Source organism: Oncorhynchus masou, chromosome 6, assembly GCF_036934945.1.
Source record: "Oncorhynchus masou masou isolate Uvic2021 chromosome 6, UVic_Omas_1.1, whole genome shotgun sequence".
Lineage (NCBI taxonomy): Eukaryota > Metazoa > Chordata > Actinopteri > Salmoniformes > Salmonidae > Oncorhynchus > Oncorhynchus masou.
Genome location: NC_088217.1, coordinates 16,971,348 through 16,998,403, shown reverse-complemented (window position 1 = coordinate 16,998,403; position 27,056 = coordinate 16,971,348). Strand labels below are relative to the sequence as shown.

The following is a 27,056-nucleotide window of genomic DNA, read 5'->3' as shown; positions in this document are numbered from 1 at the left end:
TGCTTTAGTGACAAAACGGATGGCACTGTGATAAACTGCATCCAGTTTGCTGAGTAGAGTGTTGGAGGCAATTTTGTAGATGACATCGCCGAAGTCGAGGATCGGTAGGATAGTCAGTTTTACTAGGGTAAGTTTGGCGGCGTGAGTGAAGGAGGCTTTGTTGCGGAGTAGAAAGCCGACTCTTGATTTGATTTTAGATTGGAGATGTTTGATATGAGTCTGGAAGGAGAGTTTACAGTCTAGCCAGACACCTAGGTACTTATAGGTGTCCACATATTCAAGGTCGGAACCATCCAGGGTGGTGATGCTCGTCGGGCATGCGGGTGCAGGCAGCGATCGGTTGAAAAGCATGCATTTGGTTTTACTAGCGTTTAAGAGCAATAGTTAGTCTATTTTATTATTGATTGATTGTACGTTGGCTAATATTACCAATGGTAAAGGTAGATTACCCTCGCAGGGATCCTTACAAGACACCCGGACCTTCATCCATGATACCTCTGTGTCTTTCTCCTGTGAATGACGGGAATGAGGGCCTTGTCGGGTGTCTGAAGTAAATCCTTCTCGTCCGTCTCTTTAACGAAAAAATATTCCTCCAGTACGGGGTGAGTAATCGCTGACCTGATATCTGGAAGCTCTTTTCAGTCATAAGACACAGTGGCAGAAACATTATGTACAAAAGAAGATAAATAAATAACGTGAAAAATAATACACAATAGCACAATTGGTTACGGGATCATAAAACGGCAGCCATCTCCTTCGGCGCCATTCTCTCTCAAAAAAAATGTCTGTTATGAGTATGCTTGTCGTCGGCAACGACTAAGAAATGGAATAGCGCTAAGCACAGGCACAATCCTAGAGGAAAGCATGGTGCAGTCTGCTTTCCAACAGACACTGGGAGACAAATTGACCATTCAGTGTGAGAAGAAAACAATTATATTTAATCCGTTATGAATTCAGGCTGTAACACAGCGAAACTTGGAATAGGTCAATGGGTATGAATACTTTCTGAAGGCACTGTACACCAAACAGCTATTAAAAGCCCAAACATGCTTTCATACGTTTGTGTTTCCCAATCCTGTCCCTAGGCATTCAAAGGAGTACACATTTGTGTTCTATCCCTGCCCTAACACCACTAATCAAAGGAACGCCTGATGAGCAGTTTGTTAGTTAAGTTGCATAATGTGCGTGCTGGGATAGAACAAAAATGTCCCACCCTTTGAATGTCAGGACTTGGAGGATTGTGTTAAATGTAAATAAAAACCACATGACAGTAAGGAAGACTAGACTACTTTACCACACCTTTTACAATTTGATTGATGATTCCCCCGATGACATATAGCCTTTGGTTGCACTATAGCTATAAATTCTAATGTTAATCTTGACATGAATATGATCAGAAGCAGGACATCATATATGACAGAGAATCAGACCTTTAGACACCTTCCAACAGGGTTGGAGCGACCATGCGGTCACATCTGGAAGCATCTACACTGGTGGCAGCATCATACTGTGGGGATGTTTTTCACCGGCAGGGACTGGGAGACCGCAGGTAGTATAACTTTTCATTACATTTTCATTACATTTCATTATAGTACAACGGTTTGATTTGTCTAATCTTAGCAATTTCTTCTTAGCTAGCTACATAGCCGTCTTTGTATCAAAGATAATTGCGTAATTATCGTATTTTCACATCTGGAAGAAACAAGGCACCGCTCGTCCTAACGTAGTCTACACTGCTAACTGCCCAGCAGCTAGCTAACGTCCACTAGCACTGTAGAAACTATTACACTCAACTGAACGACTCGATTAGTGTAGTGTTAGCTAGCTACATAGTTGTCTTTGCTGTCTTCGTATCCAAGATAATTGTGTAGTTTAGAGTGTGTAGACTTAGAGTGATTATCTTAATTTACCGAGGTTAGCTAGCCAGCTATTTGTCGTCCTTAACGTAGGAGATACTGCTAGCTAGCTAGCCAACAGCTAGCCAACGTCTACCGAATTGAACTTCAACAACCCGGTCAACATTCCGCTTCGCTCCACAGGTAGTATCACATTTTCATTTCACTTCATTACAGTACAACGGTTTGATTTGTTTGATCGTAGCTAGCTAGCTACATAGCCGTCTTTGTATCTAAGACAATTGTGTAGTCTAGAGCGATTTTCTAGGTTAGCTGGCCAGCTATTGTCGTTCTTTTAACGTAACGTTACGTAATCAACACTGCTAGCTGGCCAGCTAGCCCCCGAATAGCAGCACTGTAGAAACTATTACACTCGACGGAACGACTTGATTAGTGTAGTGTCAACAACGCAGCCACTGCCAGCTAGCCTACAAAGTCAACAACGCAGCCACTGCCAGCTAGCCTACTCCAGCAGTACTGTATCATTTCAATCATTTTAGTCAATAAGATTCTTGCTACGTAAGCTTAACTTTCTGAACATTCGAGACGTGTAGTCCACTTGTCATTCCAATCTCCTTTGCATTAGCGTAGCCTCTTCTGTAGCCTGTCAACTATGTGTCTATCTATCCCTGTTCTCTCCTCTCTGCACAGACCATACAAACGCTCCACACCGCGTGGCCGCGGCCACCCTAATCTGGTGGTCCCAGCGCGCACGACCCACGTGGAGTTCCAGGTCTCCGGTAGCCTCTGGAACTGCCGATCTGCGGCCAACAAGGCAGAGTTCATCTCAGCCTATGCCTCCCTCCAGTCCCTCGACTTCTTGGCACTGACGGAAACATGGATCACCACAGATAACACTGCTACTCCTACTGCTCTCTCTTCGTCCGCCCACGTGTTCTCGCACACCCGAGAGCTTCTGGTCAGCGGGGTGGTGGCACCGGGATCCTCATCTCTCCCAAGTGGTCATTCTCTCTTTCTCCCCTTACCCATCTGTCTATCACCTCCTTTGAATTCCATGCTGTCACAGTTACCAGCCCTTTCAAGCTTAACATCCTTATCATTTATCGCCCTCCAGGTTCCCTCTGAGAGTTCATCAATGAGCTTGATGCCTTGATAAGCTCCTTTCCTGAGGACGGCTCACCTCTCACAGTCCTGGGCGACTTTAACCTCCCCACGTCTACCTTTGACTCATTCCTCTCTGCCTCCTTCTTTCCACTCCTCTCCTCTTTTGACCTCACCCTCTCACCTTCCCCCCCTACTCACAAGGCAGGCAATACGCTCGACCTCATCTTTACTAGATGCTGTTCTTCCACTAACCTCATTGCAAATCTGCTAAATGGGATATATTATATTATTATAACTCCCCTCCAAGTCTCCGACCACTACCTTGTATCCTTTTCCCTCTCGCTCTCATCCAACACTTCCCACACTGCCCCTACTCGGATGGTATCACGCCATCCCAACCTTCGCTCTCTCTCCCCCGCTACTCTCTCCTCTTCCATCCTATCATCTCTTCCCTCTGCTCATACCTTCTCCAACCTATCTCCTGATTCTGCCTCCTCAACCCTCCTCTCTTCCCTTTCTGCATCCTTTGACTCTCTATGTCCCCTATCCTCCAGGCCGGCTCGGTCCTCCCCTCCCGCTCCGTGGCTCGACGACTCACTGCGAGCTCACAGAACAGTGCTCCGGGCAGCCGAGCGGAAATGGAGGAAAACTCGCCTCCCTGCGGATCTGGCATCATTTCACTCCCTCCTCTCTACATTTTCCTCCTCTGTCTCTGCTGCTAAAGCCACTTTCTACCACTCTAAATTCCAAGCATCTGCCTCTAACCCTAGGAAGCTCTTTGCCACCTTCTCCTCCCTCCTGAATCCTCCCCCCCTCCTCCCTCTCTGCAGATGACTTCGTCAACCATTTTGAAAAGAAGGTTGACGACATCCGATCCTCGTTTGCTAAGTCAAACGACACCGCTGGTTCTGCTCACACTGCCCTACCCTGTGCTCTGACCTCTTTCTCCCCTCTCTCTCCAGATGAAATCTCGCTTCTTGTGATGGCCGGCCACCCAACAACCTGCCCGCTTGACCCTATCCCCTCCTCTCTTCTCCAGACCATTTCCGGAGACATTCTCCCTTACCTCACCTCGCTCATCAACTCATCCCTGACCGCTGGCTACGTCCTTTCCGTCTTCAAGAGAGCGAGAGTTGCACCTCTTCTGAAAAAACCTACACTCGATCCCTCCGATGTCAACAACTACAGACCAGTATCCCTTCATTCTTTTCTCTCCAAAACTCTTGAACGTGCCGTCCTTGGCCAGCTCTCCCGCTATCTCTCTCAGAATGACCTTCTTGATCCAAATCAGTCAGGTTTCAAGACTAGTCATTCAACTGAGACTCTTCTCTGTATCATGGAGGCACTCCGCACTGCTAAAGCTAACTCTCTCTCCTCTGCTCTCATCCTTCTAGACCTATCGGCTGCCTTCAATACTGTGAACCATCAGATCCTCCTCTCCACCCTCTCCGAGTTGGGCATCTCCGGCGCGGCCCACGCTAGGATTGCGTCCTACCTGACAGGTCGCTCCTACCAGGTGGCGTGGTGAGAATCTGTCTCCTCGCCACGCGCTCTCACCACTGGTGTCCCCCAGGGCTCTGTTCTAGGCCCTCTCCTATTCTCGCTATACACCAAGTCACTTGGCTCTGTCATAACCTCACATGGTCTCTCCTATCATTGCTATGCAGACGACACACAATTAATCTTCTCCTTTCCCCCTTCTGATGACCAGGTGGCGAATCGCATCTCTGCATGTCTGGCAGACATATCAGTGTGGATGACGGATCACCACCTCAAGCTGAACCTCGGCAAGACGGAGCTGCTCTTCCTCCCGGGGAAGGACTGCCCGTTCCATGATCTCGCCATCACGGTTGACAACTCCATTGTGTCCTCCTCCCAGAGCGCTAAGAACCTTGGCGTGATCCTGGACAACACCCTGTCGTTCTCAACTAACATCAAGGCGGTGGCCCGTTCCTGTAGGTTCATCCTCTACAACATCCGCAGAGTACGACCCTGCCTCACACAGGAAGCGGCGCAGGTCCTAATCCAGGCACTTGTCATCTCCCGTCTGGATTACTGCAACTCGCTGTTGGCTGGGCTCCCTGCCTGTGCCATTAAACCCCTACAACTCATCCAGAACGCCGCAGCCCGTCTGGTGTTCAACCTTCCCAAGTTCTCTCACGTCACCCCGCTCCTCCGCTCTCTCCACTGGCTTCCAGTTGAAGCTCGCATCCGCTACAAGACCATGGTGCTTGCCTACGGAGCTGTGAGGGGAACGGCACCGCAGTACCTCCAGGCTCTGATCAGGCCCTACACCCAAACAAGGGCACTGCGTTCATCCACCTCTGGCCTGCTCGCCTCCCTACCACTGAGGAAGTAAGCCCAGTCAAAACTGTTCGCTGCTCTGGCCCCCCAATGGTGGAACAAACTCCCTCACGACGCCAGGACAGCGGAGTCAATCACCACCTTCCGGAGACACCTGAAACCCCACCTCTTCAAGGAATACCTAGGATAGGATAAAGTAATCCTTCTCACCCCCCCCTTAAATGATTTAGATGCACTATTGTAAAGTGGCTGTTCCACTGATGTCATAAGGTGAATTCACCAATTTGTAAGTCACTCTGGATAAGAGCGTCTGCTAAATTACTTAAATGTAAATGTAAATGTAAATGACAACGACCTAATCACACAGCCAAAACACGGCAGGAGTTGCTTCGGGACTAGCCTCCTGCCTTTCTAGGCCACAAGTTACCTCTGCTGGTGTCACAGTCCTCAGGCCCAGTCGGCCATCAGCCCCTAGCACGAGCTCCGCAGACTTCATCCGTTCTAGAACTGCTGTCTCCAGCACCAGTCATCCCTCAGTCCCTCAGTCCCTAGCCCAGGCCCCACTATGCTCAGATGTAACAGTTTCCCTGACAGGCCCAGTGCCAGTTTCCCTGGCAGGCCCAGCGCCAGTGTCCCTGTCAGATTCAAAATCAAATCAAATCAGACCGCACCACTCTCTGGAGTGCCTTGCTGTGACACCAACAGGGTGGTACAGTTGCCATACCAGGCTGTGATACAGCCCGACAGGATGCTCTCGATTGTGCATCTGTAAAAGTTTGTCAGGGCTTTGGGTGACAAGCCACATTTCTTCAGCCTCCTGAGGTTGAAGAGGCACTGTTGTGCCTTCTTCACTACACTGTCTGTGTGGGTGGACCATTTCAGTTTGTCTGTGATGTGTACGCCCAGGAATTAAAAACTTTCCACCTTTTCCACTGCTGTCCCTTCGACGTGGACAGGTGGCTGCTCCCTCTGCTGTTTCCTGAAGTCCACGATCATCTCCTTTGTTTTGTTGATGTTGAGTTAGAGGTTGTTTTCCTGACATCACACTGCCTTCACATCCTCCCTGTAGGCTGTCTCGTTGTTGTTGGTGATCAAGCCCATTACTGTTGTGTCGTCTGCGAACTTGATGATTTAGTTGGAGGCGTTTATGGCTACGCAGTTGTGGGTGAACAAGGAGTACAGAGGAGAGCTGAGCACACACCCTTGTGAGGCCCCAGTGTTGAGGGTCAGCGAAGTGGAGATGTTGTTTCCTAACCACCACCTGGGGGCGGCCGTCAGAAGGTCGAGGACCCAGTTGCATAGGGAGGAGCTGAGACCCAGGGCCTACAGCTTGATGATCAGCTTGGAGGGTACTATTTAGTTTATTTTTTAGTTTATTTTTATTTAACCTTTATTTAACCAGGTAGGCTAGTTGAGAACAAGTTCTCATTTGCAACTGCGACCTGGCCAAGATAAAGCATAGCAGTGTGAACAGACAATACAGAGTTACACATGGAGTAAACAATTAACTAAGTAACTGTCACGCCCTGGTCTTAGTATTTTGTGTTTTCTTTATTATTTTGGTCAGGCCAGGGTGTGACATGGGTTTATTATGTGGTGTGTTTTGTCTTGGGTTTTTTGTAGGTATTAGGATTGTGAATTAGTAGGGTTATCTAGAAAAGTCTATGGTTGCCTGAAGTGGTTCTCAATCAGAGGCAGGTGTTTATCGTTGTCTCTGATTGGGAACCATATTTAGGCAGCCATATTCTTTGAGTGTTTTGTGGGTGATTGTTCATGTTCCTGTCTCTGTGTTAGTTTGCAACAGTAGAGGCTGTTTTGGTTTTATGTTTGTTTGTTTTTGTATTGATTTGTGTTCCTTTTTTTACCTTTATTTAACCAGGCAAGTCAGTTAAGAACAAATTCTTATTTTCAATGACGGCCTAGGAACAGTGGGTTTGTTGTACCTTGTCAGCTCGGGGATGCAACCTTCCGGTTACTTGTCCAACGCTGTAACCACTAGGCTACCCTGCCTATTTAGATTCACTAAAACATGAATCTAAATAGCCATGCTACATTTTGGTTCGACTCTCCTTCACCTAAAAAAGCTGTTACAGTAACTAAGTAAGTAATACTGCAAACATTTTGGCAAAGCAATTAACATTTTGTCCTGAATACAAAGTGTTATGTTTGGAGAAATCCAATTCAACACATTACTGAGTATCACTCTCCATATTTTCAAGAATTGTGGTGTCTGCATCATGTCATGGGTATGCTTGTAATCATTAAGGACTGGGGAATTTTTCAAGATCAAAACTAAACGGAATGGAGTTAAGTACAGGCAAAATCCTAGAGGAAAACCTGGTTTAGTCTGCTTTCCACCAGACACTGTCACGTCTACTCCCGCTCCCCCTCTCGCCGTTGCTGTTTACTAACCATCGGTCCTGACAACCCATCATGACACACACCTGGCAACCCTCATTACGCACTCCTGCACCTCATCATGAGGCACACTTGGACTTCATTACTACCCTGGTTACTTCCCCCTTATCTAGCACTCCCTAGCATCGCTCTTCCGGCAGTATTGGTTCCGTTTTCATGTCCAGATGCTTTGCTTACCAAGAAAACAATGAATGTTCCTGAGTGGCTGAGTTACAGTTTGGACTTAAATCTACTTGAAAATCTATGGCGAGACCTGAAAATGGTTGTCAAGCAGTGATCAACAACTAATTTGGCAGAGCTTGATGAATTTTGAAAAGAATAATGGGCAAATGTTGCACAATCCAGGTGTGGAAAGCTCTTGGAGACTTACCCAGAAAGACTCCAAGCTGTAATCACTGCCAACGGTGCGTCGACAAAGTATTGACTCAGGGGTGTGAATATTTATGTATTTAAGATATTTCTGTATATCAATAAATATTTTTCAATTTGTCATTATGGGGTATTGTGTGTAGATGGGTGGGAAAAAACTATGTAATCAATTTTGAATTCAGGCTGTTACACAACAAAATGTGCAATATGGTTAAGAATACTTTCTGAAGCTACTGTAGCCCACTAAGTAGTGTCCAGGCTTTGGTGGAGTCAGTTGCCTTTTTACTGTGTCTGAAGGCCAGCTCCAGATGATGGGCCATGCAGTGGATTGTGATGTAAGGTAGTATTTACTCTTAGCTTGGCCCCAACACTAACAAATGCCACAGGCTTTGTGTGCCAGTCAGCTAGCTCATATAAAAAATATATTTATGGATCATATTGATCTGAGAATGATTAAAATCACAACATTATTCAGAGTGTGTTAAATAATACCTTTGATGCCCCACTTTTGATGGCACTTGTGGGTAGCATCTACCTTCTCCACGGGTACTCCAGTATTGCACAATGACTTCCCCTTTTTTGCATATTGGGCATACAAGATCTTCTCTATGACAGCGCGGTCGATGGACACAGCAGACTAACAAACTTGTGTGATCTGAAGTTCTCCCTCATCTGTCTTTCAACCTTCACCACATAGCCAACACCTCGACTGCTTCCTGTTGGTGTGTGTTTTCCCAATCTTAATGCCAATCATCCTGTCCAGGCTGAGAAATGAACACCATTAGTTGGCTAAGCAAATTATATAATGAAAAACTTACTTTAGAGGGAATAATATTTCAAGAATCATTAATCATCTATATTTGATATTACTTTTAGATGGAATAATATTATTTAAATAATCAATCATAATTTAGGAGATACTACTTGCATGCCCATCCATTCAAAGTCCTGGAAGGATCTTGCTGCCTTTTCAAGGACATGAACATTCCCGAAAAAAATGGAAATGTTTGTTGCATGGTAAGGCATCATCTTCGTCATCAGCTGTTCAGTAACTGATGTGGCTGGGGTGGTTTTGGCCTTCTGGATGACAAGTCGACTTTGGTGGAAAATTGACTTTTCCTGAAACTGCTTTCAATCTAATAATTATTCCTACCTAGATCAAACATAACCTTTTTTTCTAGCATTTGATTGACAGGCAGATCAACAAATAGTTTCCCAATCAATGCAGAGCTAGTCCTTCCTTTCCTCCATACTGTGGATATAATTACTTTTGTACCTGTTTCCTCCATCTTCGCAAGGTTCTTTGCTGTTGTTCTGTCTGTAAACATTTGTTGGAAAAATTACTTGTGTCATGCAAGAAAAACAAGTTAACGACTCCAACCTAAGTGTATGTGAACTTCAACTGTATCTACATAAATCACATGCTATACATCTTATGGGAACACCAGCCTGCTACACCTGCAAGGACAATTAGACATTGACAGACGCACACAGTCATACCTATGCAGGTGTAAAAACGCATGTCCAGAAGGCACACTAACATGTATACACTGCAACTACGTACCTTGCCTGACTTCACAGGTAAATTCAAAGCAAGTCTACTTATTATTGGTGTCCTTTAGTAGTGGTTTATTTGCAGCAATTCGACCAAGAAGGCCTGATTCACACAGTCTCCTATGAACAGTTGATGTTGAGATGTCTGTTACTTGAACTCTATGAAACCATTTATTTGGACTGCAATCTGAAGTGCAGTTAACGCTAATGAACTTATCCTTTGCAGCAGAGGTAACTCTGGGTCTTCCATTACTGTGGCGGTCCTCATGAGAGACAGTTTCATCATAACACTTGATGCTTTTTTGCGACTGACTGGAAGAAACTTTCAAAGTTCTTGACATTTTCCGTATTGACTGACCTTCATGTCTTAAAGTAATGGACTGTTTCTCTTTGCTTATTTGAGCTGATCTTGCCATATTGGACTTGGTATTGTACCAAATAGGGCTATCTTCTGTATACCACCTATACCTTGTCACAACACAACTGATTGGCTCAAACGCATTAATTCCACAAATTCACTTTTAACAAGGCACACCTGTTAATTGAAATGCATTCCAGGTGACTACCTAATGAAGCTGGTTGAGAGAATGCCAAGAGTGTGCAAGCTGTCATCAAGGGAAAGAGTGGCTACTTTGAAGAATCTCAAATATAAAATACATTTTCATTTGTTCAACACTTTGTTTGGTTACTACATGATTCCATATGTGTTATTTCATAGTTTTGATGTCTTCACTATTATTCTACAATGTAGGAAATAGTAAAAAAATAAAGGAAAACCCTTGAATGAGTAGGTGTGTCCAAACTTTTGACTGGTACATGGTGTTGATGTGACGAGAAATCAATAATGAGTTTGTTTTCAGGGTGGAGATTTATTTGCCTATTTTGTCTTAAAATACTAAAGCAACAGGGATTAAATTAGGGGTAGTTTTACAATGTACTATCTTAATATGGGAAGCAGCATACACATAGAACAGCTTTCTATTCCAAATAATGATGAAAGAGCAACCAATTATTCAGAAAGTAAAATATGCCCAATCAATGTGATAGGATGGCAGAATTTGGTCCTTAAAGATGCTCCCAATTTCATTGCATGCAGATAGATACTTTTTTATTTCGATCATTGAAGCCAAGGGTCTTGATTGTCAATGATTTATTGTTGATTATTTATTAGTGTGGTATCTCTTGTTCTGTTATTGCATTAAATTGCAAAAGTTGCCACGATTACCTGATGCGGAAATATCCGGAAATCCAATATTCCAATAACTGGAGACCGCTATGACACAGAAGTCGATACACGTCAAAACGTTACTACTAAAACATGCTGGTTTCGTCATGGTACCAGCAGGCCAAATCCACTTCATTTTTGTAATGTAATGCTACAACATCCGATTGATACACCTGTTACTGTCACATTACTAACCCTTCTGATGGGATAATGGACTGCACACCCACTTTTAACCTTGGGCATTTTAACCTAGGGTACATTTGAATCTGCTCAGGATGGTATTACGGCACCATAACTGTTATGCACTGAAGCTAAACACCAACATTCAGAAAAGGTCAGGAAATGCTTGGGGTGATTGACTGTCAGAGAAACAGACAGACCGAGACGTTTGTATCACTCCATGCACGCTCTGTGTGTCAACAGCTGGGCCATGAAGTTTGTACATACCAGGGAGGGGTAAGGGCAGCATTGAGTTACACATTGTGCTTGTTAGATACACCAACATGCATGCCTTTAGTACTGTACATGGACACCAGCTCACATAATCAACTCATTTAAACACACACTGACTCCATGTCCCAGACTAGATTACGCATACTTTTCTGTTTGTGTGTGTGCTAGGCTTACTGTTATTGTTTGGATTATTAGAATTAGATATTAGCACAGCTGGAGCCAGGTTGTTTACATGTCACCCTTATGACAAAAAAGGTGCACATTCTATTACAGATTTGATTTGATTGTATGATATATCTAATATGTGTTTTGGCTTGGGTGTCCCATTGTTTAGGTATTTTCAATTGCGGCATAAAAGATCAAATTAAAGAGAACGTAGATTTGGAAGGCCAAGACCATCCCTGCCTTGGCCTACCCAAACTCACACCCTCTCACCTATGTGTGTCACTGGGCTAGAAAGTCCCAGTCACCAGAGCACAGCTCTGACTGGCTGTAATCACAGGATCGCCACACAGAAACAGCAAACCACACCCAGTCAGATGTTTTTGCGTGACTTGATCTTTCTTTCTTTCTTTCTAATGAAATGTCAATAATATAGGTTAAAAAGGCATCAACTCAAATGTCTATGCAATTCTAAACAAGGTGTTGTGAACTGAAGTTGGTAAAATCAGTCAGAGTAAATGAGTATACTACTGCCAAAAATAGTAATATACATTGTTCATTTATGTGTAAGACTGTACTCTAGGATTGGGAACTTGACCACCCTGTAGACATGTTTACACTTTATTATTTGCATATGCACTAAGAAAATAATTTTGTTCAAGCCCCTCTAACTCCCCCTGTTGTACCTGTGTGTGTGTGTGTGTGTGTATGTGTGTGTGTGTGTGTGTGTGTGTGTGTGTGTGTGTGTGTGTGTATTGTGTCTATACAATAGGCTTGCCTTTTCTGATAAGCTATGTTTTTTAAAAGTTCTGTAAACACATAAAAATGTCTCCCACACATAGTGACACTACAATAAAGTATCTCCAAGTTTGTACTGCATTGTACTTCATTCACTTTCTCATAGCTCTGTGACAGAAAGCAAGAGCACACTCATTCTCGAAGAGACCTCTTGTAAAAGGCAATTGACCCCAACTCCTCGTCTACTCTCTTCTCATCTCTCCAATCCCCCGCACAACTCTCTCTCTCCCCTTTGACCAGAAGCAGGGTGTGTCAGGGCATACATCCACTCAATCCTTGCCTACCAGTGTTGGATTTATTATGGATAAATGAATAAACAATATCCCCATTTTAAATAGAATTGTAACTAAGTAATCTTATACTCTGTTTTATTATATCTGATTAACAATATGAGTTCATAAGAAGGGATTATGTGACACGGACAAAGAGTAATAAAAGTTGATGAACACCATTCCAACTAGGAATAGAACGAATGGGTTGTGGACTGTGAAAACAGATAAGGTCCCTACAGAAACTTAGCTCTGGGGTGTTTAGATAATGTTGAGGGGTCAAAAGTTATCTGGGAGTGTGTTAGTAAGTTAGAATGAACTTTTCACCTCACTTTGTCCCGGTCGAGAGGGGATTCTGTTAAAGCAATTAAATGACGTCATGATCTGTATATAAACTGCTGCACGTGATTAAGTGGGATTGCGCTCCGATAATAAATTCTATTACCTATTATTGAAAGACTGGTCTGAGTCTATTTTATGCAAACAAGAAATCTTAGAAATTCTCAAAAATCTCATAAAATAGATTAGAATCGAACCGGCATTGCTTTTCCCAGTCTACAGGACGAAGGTAAATAGTCTTTATTCTCGAATTTGGGAGGAATTATTTAAGATATTTTTGATTGAATGTGCTAAAGGAGTTTGGATTTAATCAATGATAGTTGCTTGAATATTTTGAACAAATACAATGGGTTTCTACTTTGTGTGTAACCAAAATCGATAGGAAGGAAGGAAACGAGTCTGAAATGACTCGTGGTAAGGTGCACTACCTAAACTAAAACTTAATAATTCCTGGTTTTGCAAGCCAGAAGGGTGTTAAGAAGGGATGTAGTATGTATTGTTAGATGGGACGTTCGTTCTGTACAAATAGGATAACCATTAATTCAAAAGACATACCAAAATAATAAATTAGGCTTGGTGAGAAGGCAGGGTAACTCTAGACAAACACTATGCACACATACAGAGACACACTTAAAGGAGGAAGTTAATATTGACACAGAGATACTAAAGGAAAGTCAGCTTAGAGCCCCCATTAAAGAAATTGCTAGATGGGTCAAAATGGGAGCCGTTGATAAAGGAGGAATCTGGCACAAAGGGGAACTACCTATTTTACCTCAGTCACTATTTTAAATATGCTGCTATATTGTTACATGGGCAAAGCCATGTATCAACAGGGGGTATGATAGGTTTAGTTAGACAACACTTTGAAGCATATGGAATAACTAACTATTTAAAAAACTTTTGTTCACGTTGTGCTATATGCGCACAGAGTAATCACCAAGGTAAAGTAAGGGCACCACAGGGTGCATACCCTGCAGCTAAGTACCCATTCCAACAGTTGGAAATGGACTTCATTTAGTAAGGGCACCACAGGGTGAATACCCTGCAGCTAGGTACCCATTCCAACAGTTGGAAATGGACTTCATTCAATTAACTAAAAATGAAAATAAGAAGTGGTGTTTAACAATTATTGATAAATACACCAAATGGATAGAGAGAGGCGTTTCCTACATCCTCAGCAGATGCAGAAACAGTGGCTAGAGCATTATGTCAGGAGATTATCCCGAGATTTGGACTGCCAGAAACTATCTATAGCGACAATGGTTCCCATTTTTCTAATCAAGTAATTGATAATATAGGACAGAAATTGAATATAAACATGAAGAAACATTGTTCTTATCATCCGCAGAGCTCGGGCCTTATTGAACGCATGAATAGATCTGTAAAAAATAGATTAAGAAAAACACACAGAAGTACTGGGTTGAACTGGGTAAAATGCTTGCCTATAGTGTTGATGACTATTGGGATAACCCCTGATAGGGAGGGATTGTTTCCATTTGAGAAGGTTTTTGGCAGACCCTATAGGATGCCCCAATTAGGACGATTGGAATGAGCAGATATAGAAGTGGAAAGCAGTATGGTTGATCACATGAAAAGGTTGTTCATTAACCATACAAAGGCATAAAAGGTTTTATGCCCAACAGGAGAACTACAGAAGGAGGTGGCACACCAGATTCAACCAGGAGACTGGGTTTGGGTCAAATCACTAAAGAGAAAAAACTGGAAGCAGCCACGGTGGGAGGGGCCATACCAAGTACTCCTGGTGACTGCCTTCGTGGTGAGGATAGCTGAAAGAGCAACCTGGGTGCACATCACCCATTGTAAGAGGGTAGGACACACTGACACTGGCGAACAATCATAGGGGTAGGAGCAGAACCGTAATCAACAGGATACGGGGGTTACAATCCTACTGAAGACTTCCCTTATACCCGACCTTTCCCCGCTATGAGCGTTCATAGAAGTGGAGGTGTGTTTTGGCCTCTTGCTGGTGATGTGTTCTCTAGGAGAGGGTGGGGCTTTATATGTGGGCTGGCCATCCTGAGCTGTATGGTTGTGGGAGCCATATTCCTGATACACCATGAACCCCCCGAGGAGGCCAAAAAGGGTAAATGGACTCATATGATAGAGGAGGGAAATTCGATTTTACCAAAGCATTTTAAAAGGTCACTGAAACTGAATAGTAAGGTAGTGAGAGTGGAGTTGGGGAAGGATATCTCAGTTGAGTTCTATATAGACCAATTGGGGTCTTTCACACCTTGGCAGTCTAGAACAATGGTTCACTGGGGAAGGTATTTGTGCAAATCACCTTGTGATTCATGGAATCAGGTCATAGCTCACACTGAGAAGGGTGGCTATGTCAACACACACACTCAATATGGGAACAGATGGAGTTTAGTAAAGGTGGGAGTTTTGAGCTGTTTGACGTAAACAGGGGTGGTATTGTATAAAGGTACAAATCACCATTAAAACTGTAAAGATCCAGGATCTTGGATTATGGTCTGTTGGTTTTGATTAGTCTTTATCAGATACTATGGTACCATTTCAGGTGACAGAGGTAAAAGCTGGGAAGGATGCTATGGGCAGCCGAGTTTAATCAGTCTCCCTAACACAACTGTTATTCCTAGTGTAATCATCCAGGGCCAAGGACCAGTGCAAATAGTTGAGACAAAAGACTTTAAAGAGGTGATAGAGTTGGAGACTGGGTTTAGAGATTCCAACCTCTGGTTAGAGTGGATTCAATATACGGCCAGATCAGTAGCTGAAGACGAATGCTATGCTTGTGCAACTGCAAAACCTCAATTGACAACCATCCCTTTTCCATTAAATGGAATTAATTCACCTAAGGTAATGGCCTGTATAGTAAAGCTATTCATGAAAGCAGGAAAGCCAGATAATAACAGTTGTGTGGATTTGCACTATTTATATCCACATGTTCCTCTGAAAGCTAGGCTTCCTCCTTTCACAGTGGCAAGAGGAGATTATTACTGTCTGACCCGGTATAGTACTTATGGAAATATGTAGGGAAAGTCAGTACCTGCAATGTGACTGAGAATATAACTACTGATGGGGTGATGAGTAAACTGGCAGACTGGTTGAGTTCTGAGAATTTCAGTATGATAAGGATGCCCAGGGCTGATATCTGGTGGTTGTGTTGGGGAATGATGTTATGGCCGATTTTTACCTGCTAATTGGACAGGGATATGTGCACTAGTACATTTGGGAATGCCTTTCACACTCATTTGACACCATGACATGAAGTTGGCTACACGGGAGAAACGAAGTATTCCGTCTGGATCTTTTGATGAGATGAGAGAGTTTATATTGACTACATTGGGGTTCCACGAGGGATGCCAGACGAGTTCAAGGCTAGAAATCAGATCTGGGCAGGATTAGAGTCAAGTATTTTTTTTTTGGTGGTCCACTCTCAATAAGAATGTGGATTGGATCAATTATATCTATTATAATAAACAGCGCTTCATCAATTGTACTAGATGCAATAAAAGGATTAGCAGAACAGACCGAAGCAACCAGCCTAATGGCTTGGCAGAATAGAATCACGCTAGATATGTTATTGGCAGAAAAGGGTGGGATTTGCGTGCTATTTGGGTCAATGTGCTGTACATTCATCCCAAATAATACAGCTCCGGATGGATCGGTGACCAAGGCCGTGGCTGGTTTACACACCCTAGCTCAAGAGTTGGCAGTGAACTCAGGGGTGGATACTTCTCTGACTAACTGGGAAGATGGAAAAATGTTATGATTACTGTGTTATGCGCTACCTTCACCTGTGTGACTGTGTTAGTTTTGTGCGGATGTGTTTTGATTCCGTGCGTGAAAGTTCTCATTTCCAGGACTCTGGAGAAATCAATGATGCTTCAGATGGTGAAATATGGACCCATTCTAAGCTCTGACCAGTGGAATGATGAATACCGGACCCCGGGTCCAGTGGAGGAATCCGGACCTTTTAATTATGAGGAGCCTATGTTAGACGAGACAATATTTGATGTTTAGGAGATTTAGGTTATTCATAATTCAATGTATGGACTGTTTTGAAATGACGATTGTAACGATAATCCTGATAAGAAGTGTTATGATTCTGATGTAGGTTAAAACAGTCACGAGCATTAATCGTGTGTACATATGTGTATTGGTTTGTCTTATTCCAAGGATATCATTGAAGTTTCCTTTTAGTGTTTAATGAAGGTATGAATTGTAGGAATAGAATTGTAGGAATAGAATGAATGGGTTGTGGACTGTGAAAACAGATAAGGTCGTTAGCCTATGTTTGACCGTACAGAAACTTAGCTCTGGGGTGTTTAGATAAGGCAGTGAGTGCATTCCTAGTTTTTCTGTTTACATTTACATTTAAGTCATTTGGCAGACGCTCTTATCCAGAGCGACTTACAATTAAAACTGTCAGTTCAGTAGTGATCGATAATGTTGAGGGGTCTGGGAGTTATCTGGGAGTGTGTTAGTAAGTTAGAATGAACTTTTCACCTCACTTTGTCCCGGTCGAGAGGAGGGGATTCTTTTAAAGCAATGAAATGACGTCATGATCTGTATATAAACTGCTGCACGTGATTAAGTGGGAGCGCGCTCCGAGAATAAATTCTATTGCCTATTATAGAAAGACTGGTCTGCGTCTATTTTATGCAAACAAGAAATCTTAGAAATTCTCATAAAATAGATTAAGTGCTTTCAATTGATGAAAGCACATTGGCATAATTAAATTACAGTAACAACCAGTCTGACAGGATGGGCCACTCCTGCCAGCCACAGCCTCAGGGAATCAAGGGAGAAGGAGGAGGAGTGGGCAGTGAGACGGAAAGACTGTGAGAGTGAAGGTAAAAGTGGGTCACCCTGTTTCAGGTGAATGCTCCTCCCCTTGACTCTAGAGCAGGATAAAACCAGCGAGGTGTCAGCCAGATCGTCACTTGAGGAACTTGACTCTCCTTTTTGAAGCCTCCTTGTCCTTATTCCGTTGCTCTCTCTTTTGAGAATTCAGGCTTGTAAAGCAGAGTCAACACTACCCTAAAGTTGCAACCATGAGCTTCAGGGACAAGCTACAGAAGCGGCGGCAGCAGCATGGGCGGCGGCACCACCATTCGCAAGAGTTTCACCAGCCAGTCCTTGACTGCTCCCGGATCCACCCGAATGAGCAGCGGGTCTGTCCGCCATTCTGGCGCCGGGTTCGGTGGTGGCATGGGTATGGGCGGAGGCAATGGCTTCAGCAGCAGCAGCAGCGCAGGTGGCTATGGTGGTGGTCTCGGCGCTGGCTTTGGTGGTGGTATGGGTGGCGGATTCCATGGCGCCACCATCACAGCTGTCACAAGCAACCAGAGCCTGCTGGCACCACTGAACCTGGCGATCGACCCCAACATCCAGGTTGTCCGCACCCATGAGAAGGAGCAGATCAAGACCCTCAACAACCGCTTTGCCTCCTTCATCGATAAGGTCAGTTCCTTTCTGTTAACCTGTGCGTCTTCACCTTGCCTGTACTTCAAATGCTAAGCATTCACATCAATATCAACTGCACACAATTTTACTGTCTATACTGAAGTGCGCAAAATAAGTGCATGTACACTGTTCTTTTGACTTCATCATGCACTGAAATTAAACATTCTGAACCCTGTGTTCAGATTGCTATCATGGTGCTTCTCCCTTCCAGCTATACTATCTGCAGGCTTCCATGTGAGACTGTTGTCATGTAACTAAATAGATAATTGACATTGACCACCACCATGAAATACTTGAAGTTTGTATTGACGTGCAATGATCACAATCAAGAGAGTAAACCAGAAAGATGACAAATACAAGTTAGCGTTGGCTTTCACCTCACATATTAGCTTGTTAATATAACAGCATAGCATTTATTGCCTGTATAGAGCTGAGTAAAGCTGCTCTCCAAATGCAGGCATGTTTATGTTTCTGCTGACAGCCCTTATGTCACATATGTCATATCTCCCACAATTTACACTCTGACATAAGAAATAGATAGTAAGACAAGGGAGCTGTAAATCTTATCTATACTGCTGAATCTGTCAATTAATTATGACCTTTGGGATTAGAAAAGGGTATATACTGTGCAGAGGCTGTTTCTGATTATGCCCATTTGTGTTGAGCTTTCACAAAAGATGTCAAAGGACCCCACCCAGGAGTAAACAATAATACAATAAAGATAGCCTGAAGCCTTGTCAGGTCCTGTGACTTTAACGGCCTCTTTGGCTGCTATCTAAACAAGGGTGGAGACCCATCTCTCCCTCTGACTCAACCATCGCATGCCTGCAGGGTGTGGTTGTGTGGACAGAGTGCCCACATAGTCCAAACTCTTTGGTTTTTTTAAAAGTCTGGAATGAATGCGTGGCCTTCAGAGTGAAACAGAGCAAAAGAGATGACTCATAGCTATGAGAGATAGGTAAAACACCCACAGTGAGTTAGGGTTAATCCCACATACACACACAGTGAGCCACTCCTTGTCAGGGAAAGTTTGGATATGCTTTGGCATGCCAATAAACACTCTCTCACTGGCCCTGTTTTGTTTTGAGGGTGAACAATGAGAGCTACACATTTTAGGGCAGATTATCGATGGGATTAAGATTAATTTGACCTCCCAGGATGTTGGCTTCTCAGACTCTGTGTTTACCCCTAGATTACCATATGTCATCATCACTTATATCAACAAAGTCTTGGACAGGGTGTGGCTGTTCAAACACAAACCTGTGATGCTATCTATGCAGGTACAGATGTGGCTTTTACTGCAAGTCTGCTACAAGGTTGACCTAGGAGAAGTTATGTTTTTGCCACACCCTTGGAGCACCATTCTTTCCACTTCCTTTTAAAACATCTACAGAAGTCTACCCAGGAAAAAGACTGACAATTAAATCGTAATGTAGAGTCTATGAAGCCTTATTCATGGATCCATCCATCACACACCATCATTCATTAATAACCACATTCATCCACTTATTCACTCACTCACTGACCATTTCCCTGTTGTCCATGCAGGTTCATGCACATTCATTCATTCATCCACCCATTCATGAATTTGTTTGTTCATGCTTTCCTTCCTTCCTTCCTTCCTTCCTTCCTTCCTTCCTTCCTTCCTTCCTTCCTTCCTTCCTTCCTTCCTTCCTTCCTTCCTTCCTTCCTTCCTTCCTTCCTTCCTTCCTTCATTCATTCATTCATTCACAAGTTTCAGTCAATGGCACTGACCATTTCCCTTTTGTCCCTGCAGGTGCGTTTCTTGGAGCAGCAGAACAAGATGCTGGAGACCAAGTGGAGCCTCCTGCAGGACCAGACCACCACCCGCTCCAACATCGACGCCATGTTCGAGGCCTACATCTCCAACCTGCGCAGACAGCTGGACGGCCTGGGCAATGAGAAGATGAAGCTGGAGGGGGAGCTGAAGAACATGCAGGGTCTGGTTGAGGACTTCAAGAACAAGTAAGTTGTCTATATGTCGGATGTGCATGAAAAGTAGACAACTGGCCATATTAGTATAAGCAATAGTTTGTTTAACCTCAGTGTAACTAGCAACCAGACCGATGACTTTGCATGATATATTTCCCTTCGTTTTTTCACCAGGTATGAAGATGAAATCAACAAGCGCGCCTCATTAGAGAACGAGTTTGTCCTGCTGAAGAAGGTGTGTGAGATAACATATCTCTCCATAACTCATGTCACAGTTATTACATCATCCATTAACTCCTCTCTCTCCTTCTCCAGGATGTTGACGGTGCTTACATGAACAAGGTGGAGCTGGAGGCCAAGGTTGACGCTCTACAGGATGAGATCAACTTCCTCAGGGCCGTCTACGAGGCGGTACGAACCATTCATGAACTTTTCACATTTACCATACAACACATACTGTAGATCTTCAATATCAGAATCTTGGAGAGGTTCAACACTACATCATGATAGCATGAGTGTTAGTCAGTGAATTAGATGCCGGATGAAATCTAAAGGTTTCTCTTCATCCTCTCTTGGTTCTTCAGGAGCTGCGTGAGCTGCAGGGCCAGATCAAGGACACCTCTGTGGTGGTAGAGATGGACAACAGCCGTAACCTGGACATGGACTCCATTGTTGCTGAAGTGCGCGCCCAGTACGAGGACATCGCCAACCGCAGCAGAGCAGAGGCCGAGACCTGGTACAAGCAGAAGGTAAGCCAAGACCAGCTTTCAATTGCAAGATCAAAATATATTAACATAGTTTACCAGAACACGTTCATGCAAAATAAGCAACATTGCTGTGAGCACTTCATCAATCTTCACCGCCCTCCTTTTCATTCTCTTATGTTTCCTCCCATATTTAATCAGTATGAAGAGATGCAGAGCTCTGCTGGACAGTATGGTGAAGACCTCCGCTCAACCAAGACTGAGATCGCCGAGCTGAACCGCATGATCGCTCGTCTCCAGAACGAGATTGAGTCCGTCAAGGGTCAGGTGAGGGTGCAATCTCATTTCAGAACCTCCTTTTAGTGGATTGACCATAAATGCCTGATGTCCAAGGAAGATGGTTCATAGCACTAGCGTATTACCATTAGCCACAATTATATACATGTATTTTGAATGAGAGGTTTGCAAACAGCAAAGGCTAATGCTAATGCGAAATGTTCTCTTACCACAGCGGGCCAACCTTGAGGCTCAGATCGCTGAGGCAGAGGAACGCGGTGAGCTGGCAGTGAAGGACGCCAAGCTCCGAATCAGGGACTTGGAGGATGCTCTCCAGAGAGCCAAGCAGGACATGGCCCGCCAGGTGCGCGAGTACCAGGAGCTGATGAATGTCAAGCTGGCCCTGGACATTGAGATTGCCACTTACAGGAAGCTGCTGGAGGGAGAGGAGAGCAGGTGAGTGAAAGTGGAAGCTAGATAGTTGAGATGTTAATCTCTTAGCTTAGCATGTTAGCAATGTTACTTAGCAACGTTCTATCCAAAGTTCGCTAACATTGCTCTTATCTATTCACAGAATATCCTCGGGTGGTGCATCTGCAACAATCCATGTGCAGCAGAGCTCTGGTGGCAGTAATACCATTTTTGATATAATTTCTCATTGTGTCACCATATAAGACATAGGCCTGCTCTTCACACTTCAGCTTTAGAACCTTTTCTGATATTCTGACTAATACACACCGAGTTTGACATGCATCATTGACACCAGAATATCCTCTAGCTTTACAGCAGATTAAACTGATCCCACTGTCTCTCTGTACCCAGACTACTCCAGCGCAGGCTCAGGTAGATTCGGCTATGGCGGCGGCAGCAGCAGCTACGGCAGCGGCGGTGGTGCCACAATCACCAAGTCCATGACATCCACCAGCTCCAGCAGGCGTTTCTAGAGACTGTCAACTCTCCACCCAAACCAGACCCATACCAATCCACGGTGCTACGCAGTACTCTTAGACCTACACAGCTGATTTACAGTTGGATTGATGACCTGTATTTACGTTTATTTTTCAATCCTTCCCAAGACAAAAAAAAGAAGAATAGGCAAGTTGAATTACACTGCCTTGGTAGATTCACTGGAAAACAATGAACGTATCACTGTTATTTCAGGAACAATACCTGTTCTCCCCTGTATTATTCACCATAATTCACAGGTAACCAATAATGTACAAGTGCCAGTTCCTCACAAGGCCAACATTTTTATCTTTCTGCACTGATGTTTAAGGAATATAAATGGAAAAAGAAAAAGAAAATGTGTGAAAACATAAACCAACCTTAAAGAAAGCCAGCTAAGGATCCACTCTGTACCTTTGTCAGCTTGTAGCTTGCATCTACATGTATCAGTGGTTGTTGGGCATATTGCTCTAGCTTCATACTCATAGATGGCAGTGTCATAATCAATGAACTTTGGGCACTTGCTGATTTGGCAGCTGAATGGAGAAAACCATTGACACTATGTGGTGCTATGAACAAGTGATGCCTTCATATTCCTTTCAGGTGATTTATGTATGCTATGAAAGTGATGATGTGACACAGGATGCTGCTGAGGGGAGAACAGCTCATAATAATGGCTGGAATGGAGTGAATTTAATGCTATCACATGGAAACCATGTGTTTGAGTTCTATACCATTACATTACTATGAGTCCGTCCTTCCCAGTTAAGGTGCCACCAACCTCCTGTAGTGTTGTCATAACAAAAATAGGCCTTTTTTTGCGAACACATGACATGTCTCTTTCATAGTGTACTGAAGTAGAAGGAACAGTAGTCAATCTTCAGTCACATAACTCAAAAGGATATACTTGTTTGTCAGAGGTTTACATTTTAGAGAAGGTTCCTGTTAATAGTTTTTTCTATGCTTGGTTTTGCTTTTGTTACCATTAGAAGGAAATAATGTTGCCACCAGATTTATTTCTAAAAGTCTTCTCAACAATCTACATAATTTGTGACAATTGACTTAACACCAAAAATAACTAAATTAATTAATTTGAGATCTTAAATCACTGTCTCTAGTGTGTGAAATGTTTGCCTTTTTTCTGAATTTTGTGTACTTCACATGCCTCTCTGGCAACATCTAGCTGTGCCTTCTTTGATCAAACTTCAATGTTGAGCAGTCTGGAATTTCAGATAATTAAACTCCATGAAACTGATGTTACTTTTTATTTATAATATAAATAAGAGTCGATTGACACACCCATGCATCATTCTTAGTAACATAATATTTGTTCATTTTCCCTAATTTTTATCTTGTCTCAACGCTGCAACACCCCAACGGGCTCGGGAGAGGCAAAGGTCGAGTCATTCGTAGTCCGAAACATGAACCGCATAAACCGCGCTTCTTAACTCTGCTTAACCCGCATGGGTTGCGTCCTAATCCACCGCATTCGCCTATGTTGACCTTCCGAATCTGCAGGGGAAGGTGGCCTAGCTACAGAAATGTGTGTCAGACCATGAAACATCCTGAAAAATGTTCTTCTCATGATAAATGTGTTATTCAATGCCTTTCTATGGGCTGTAGTAGTAAAGGTCAAATATAATATATATATATATATTATTTTTTATTAAGTATTTTGGAGGGATACCTACAGGGGCCCTATGATGACATAGCTAAATGATCCATGGTATGACCATCTTAAAACAATTCTTAGACAGATAGACAGATAGATTACTCAAAAACCCAGTTAGTGATTGGTGATTATCTTATGAATGGACACAACAGTCAATTAAACAAATAATTAAAGACAACATCCAAAGTCCCAATGTTTTATTTCACTCATTTCGGACTCGACAATTGCGTTTGATCAAACTATTTTCGACTTCCCGTCCTACTCAAGACAGTCTAACTTCATTGCATTAAATAAACATAATCAGATAGACAATATCAACCTACTCCCTTTATGCCGCACAATGTCTTCCCCAGAGTCTCATATGACTGGTAGAAAGTAGGCCACCATACACTGAATAGGGGGACATTTCAGAGGTGGGTTCATACACATGCAGTGTCTACTGCACAGGGATTGTATGGATGTGGTCTTTTACCAAATAGGGCTACCTCCCCTACCTTGTCACAGCACAACTGATTGGCTGAAATGCAATGAGGATTAATTAATTGTAATGCATTCCAGGTGACTATCTCATTAAGATGGTTGAGAGAATGCCAAGAGTATGCAAAGCTGTCATCAAGGTAAAGGGTGGTTATTTGGAGAATCTCAAATATAAAATATATTTTTTGATTTGTTTTATACTTTTTTGGTTACTACATGATTCCATATGTGTCATTTCATAGTTTGGATGTCTTCACTATTGTTCTACAATGTAGAAAATATAAAAAATAAAGAAAAACCATTGAATGAGTAGGTAATCTTAAACGTATGACCGGTAGTGTACATAAGGTCATTTTTCAGATTGGGATTATTTGAGCCAGACAAGGGCATTTCTGACAAATTAATAATATGGAAAGTATTTAGAAAATTCCCCCACAAAATATTTTCCTTTTAGAAGATGCCCCTGCATGTACATTTTAAGATAAAATAATGCAACAAAATAAAAACAGTTTCCTTACTTTGTCTCAACTTTCAATAATCTTTCAATAATATCTGAGCAAATTTCCTGCTATTCTACACATTTTGCCATGATGCTGAGATACATTTTTGCAGTTTGAAAGAAAATGTTCTGTAATTCAAAAATGTATTTAATGGCTTATGATGTGTTCATATGCTATCTGAGGGGCCCGACCTCCAGGGGTGTGTAGGTGTGCTACGCCAGTGCAGATGGCGCTATTATTTCTTATGTCCTTTTTCAACTACTGCTTTAGACTGTAATACCAAATAGTAGGCAATCTTAATAGTTATGCTGCCATATCGTAGTAAAAATGTTTAAACATTGCCAATTTTTGCAATGATGATGAGAAAAAAACAATAAAATGGCCTCCCGAGTGGCACAGCGGTCTAAGGAACTGCATCGCAGGTGCTTGAGGCTTCACTACAGATCCGGGTTCGATCCCTGGCTGTGTCGCAGCCAGTCGCGACCAGGAGACCTTGTCCCATCGCACTCTAGTGACTCATGTGGCGGGTCGGGCACATGCACGCTGACACAGTTTCCTCCGACATATTGGTGCTGCTGGCTTCTGGGTTAAGCAAGCAATGTGTCATGAAGCAGTGCGGCTTGGCAGGGTCATGTTTCAACATTCGCCTCTCCAGCGGTGAATGGCTCTTGACCTTTCGCCTCTCCCGAGTCCGTACGGGAGTTGCAGAAAAGGGAAAAGGCCGTTACTACCAATTGGATATCACGAAATTGGGGAGAAAAAAGGGGAAAAAGTACTCAAGAGTAGGCCTGGCTCGGAGTCTGTATTCCAATTAATCCATTACATTACAATGTTGTTTTTGATGGGGTTGAGGTCAAGGCTCTGTGCAGATCTCGACAAATAATTTCTGTATGGACCTTACTTTGTGCACGGGGGCACTGAAACAGGAAATGCCCTTCACAAACTGTTTCCACAAAGTTGGAAGCAGAGAATGTAATTTCATCCTGTAAACGTTAAGATTTCCCTTCACTGAAACAAAGGGGCTTAGCCCAAACCATGAAAAACACCCCTAGACCATTATTCCTCTTCCACCAAACATTACAGTTTGCACTATGCATTCAGGGAGGTAGCGTTCTCTTGGCATCTGCCAAATCCAGAGAACAATGGCGGCGAACTTTATATCACTCCAGCCGACACTTAGCATTGCACATGGTGAACTTAGGCTTGTGTGTGGCTGCTCGGCCATTGAAACCCATTTCATGAAACTCCCGACAAACTGTTCTTGTGCTGACGTTACTTCCAGAGACAGTTTGGAACAAGGTAGTAAATGTTGCAAACGAGGACAGACTGTTTTTACACGATTCGTGCTTCAGCACTCGCCGGTCCCGATCTGTGAGCTTGTGTGGCCTTCTACTTCATGGCTTAGCCGTTGTTGCTCCTAGACGTTTCCACTTCACAAAAGCAGCACTTGCAGTTGACCGTGGAATCTCAAGCAGGGCATCCTATGACGGTGCCTCGTTGAAAGTCCCTGAGCTCTTCAGTAAGGCCATTCTACTGTCAATGTTTGTCTATGGAGATTGCATGGCTATGTGCTCGATTTTACACACCGGTCAGTATTGGGTGTGGCTGAAATAGCCATATGCACTAAATTGAAGGGGTGTCCACTGTAACATCCACAGTTGTTTAGATTGCCTATGTTTATAATAACCTCTCTGGTACAAGGTGGGACAACAGCCAGTGAAATTGCAGGGCGCCAAATTCAAACCAACAGATATCCCAGAATTAAAATTCCTCAAACATACAAGTATTATACACCATTTTAACTTCTTCGATATAGGGGGCGCTCTTTTAATTTTTGGATAAAAAAACGTTCCTGTTTTAAATAAGATATTTTGTCACGAAAAGATGCTCGACTATGCATATAATTGACAGCATTGGAAAGAAAACACTCTGACTTTTCCAAAACTGCAAAGATATTATCTGTGAGTGCCACAGAACTGATGCTACAGGCGAAACCAAGATGAAATTAATTTCAAACAGGAAATGGCACAGATTTTGAAGGTGCTGTGTTCCAATGTCTCCTTATATGGCTGTGAATGCGCCAGGAATGAGCTTACACGTTCTGTCGTTTCCCCAAGGTGTCTGCAGCATTGTGACGTATTTGTAGGCATATCATTGGAAGATTGACCATAAGAGACTACATTTACCAGGTGCCCGCTTGGTGTCCTCCATCGAAATTATT

The 27,056-nt window shown here is 43.3% G+C and overlaps 1 protein-coding gene across 2 annotated transcripts; it reads left to right on the top strand.

The window, feature by feature from the left end:
* The first annotated feature begins 17,767 nt into the window (after positions 1–17,767).
* LOC135541429 (keratin, type II cytoskeletal 8-like) lies at positions 17,768–23,441 on the top strand. 2 transcript variants are annotated; one of them, XM_064967678.1, is made up of 9 exons: positions 17,768–18,305; positions 20,086–20,294; positions 20,436–20,496; positions 20,577–20,672; positions 20,846–21,010; positions 21,167–21,292; positions 21,477–21,697; positions 21,816–21,865; positions 22,064–23,441. In XM_064967678.1, the coding sequence occupies exons 1-9, from the start codon at positions 17,937–17,939 to the stop codon at positions 22,183–22,185; spliced, it is 1,419 nt and encodes a 472-aa protein (XP_064823750.1). In that variant the 5' UTR covers positions 17,768–17,936; the 3' UTR covers positions 22,186–23,441. The 2 variants fall into 2 exon arrangements, with proteins under 2 accessions (XP_064823750.1, XP_064823749.1); XM_064967677.1 differs by having other exon boundaries at positions 21,816–21,871.
* The last annotated feature ends 3,615 nt before the right edge of the window (positions 23,442–27,056 follow it).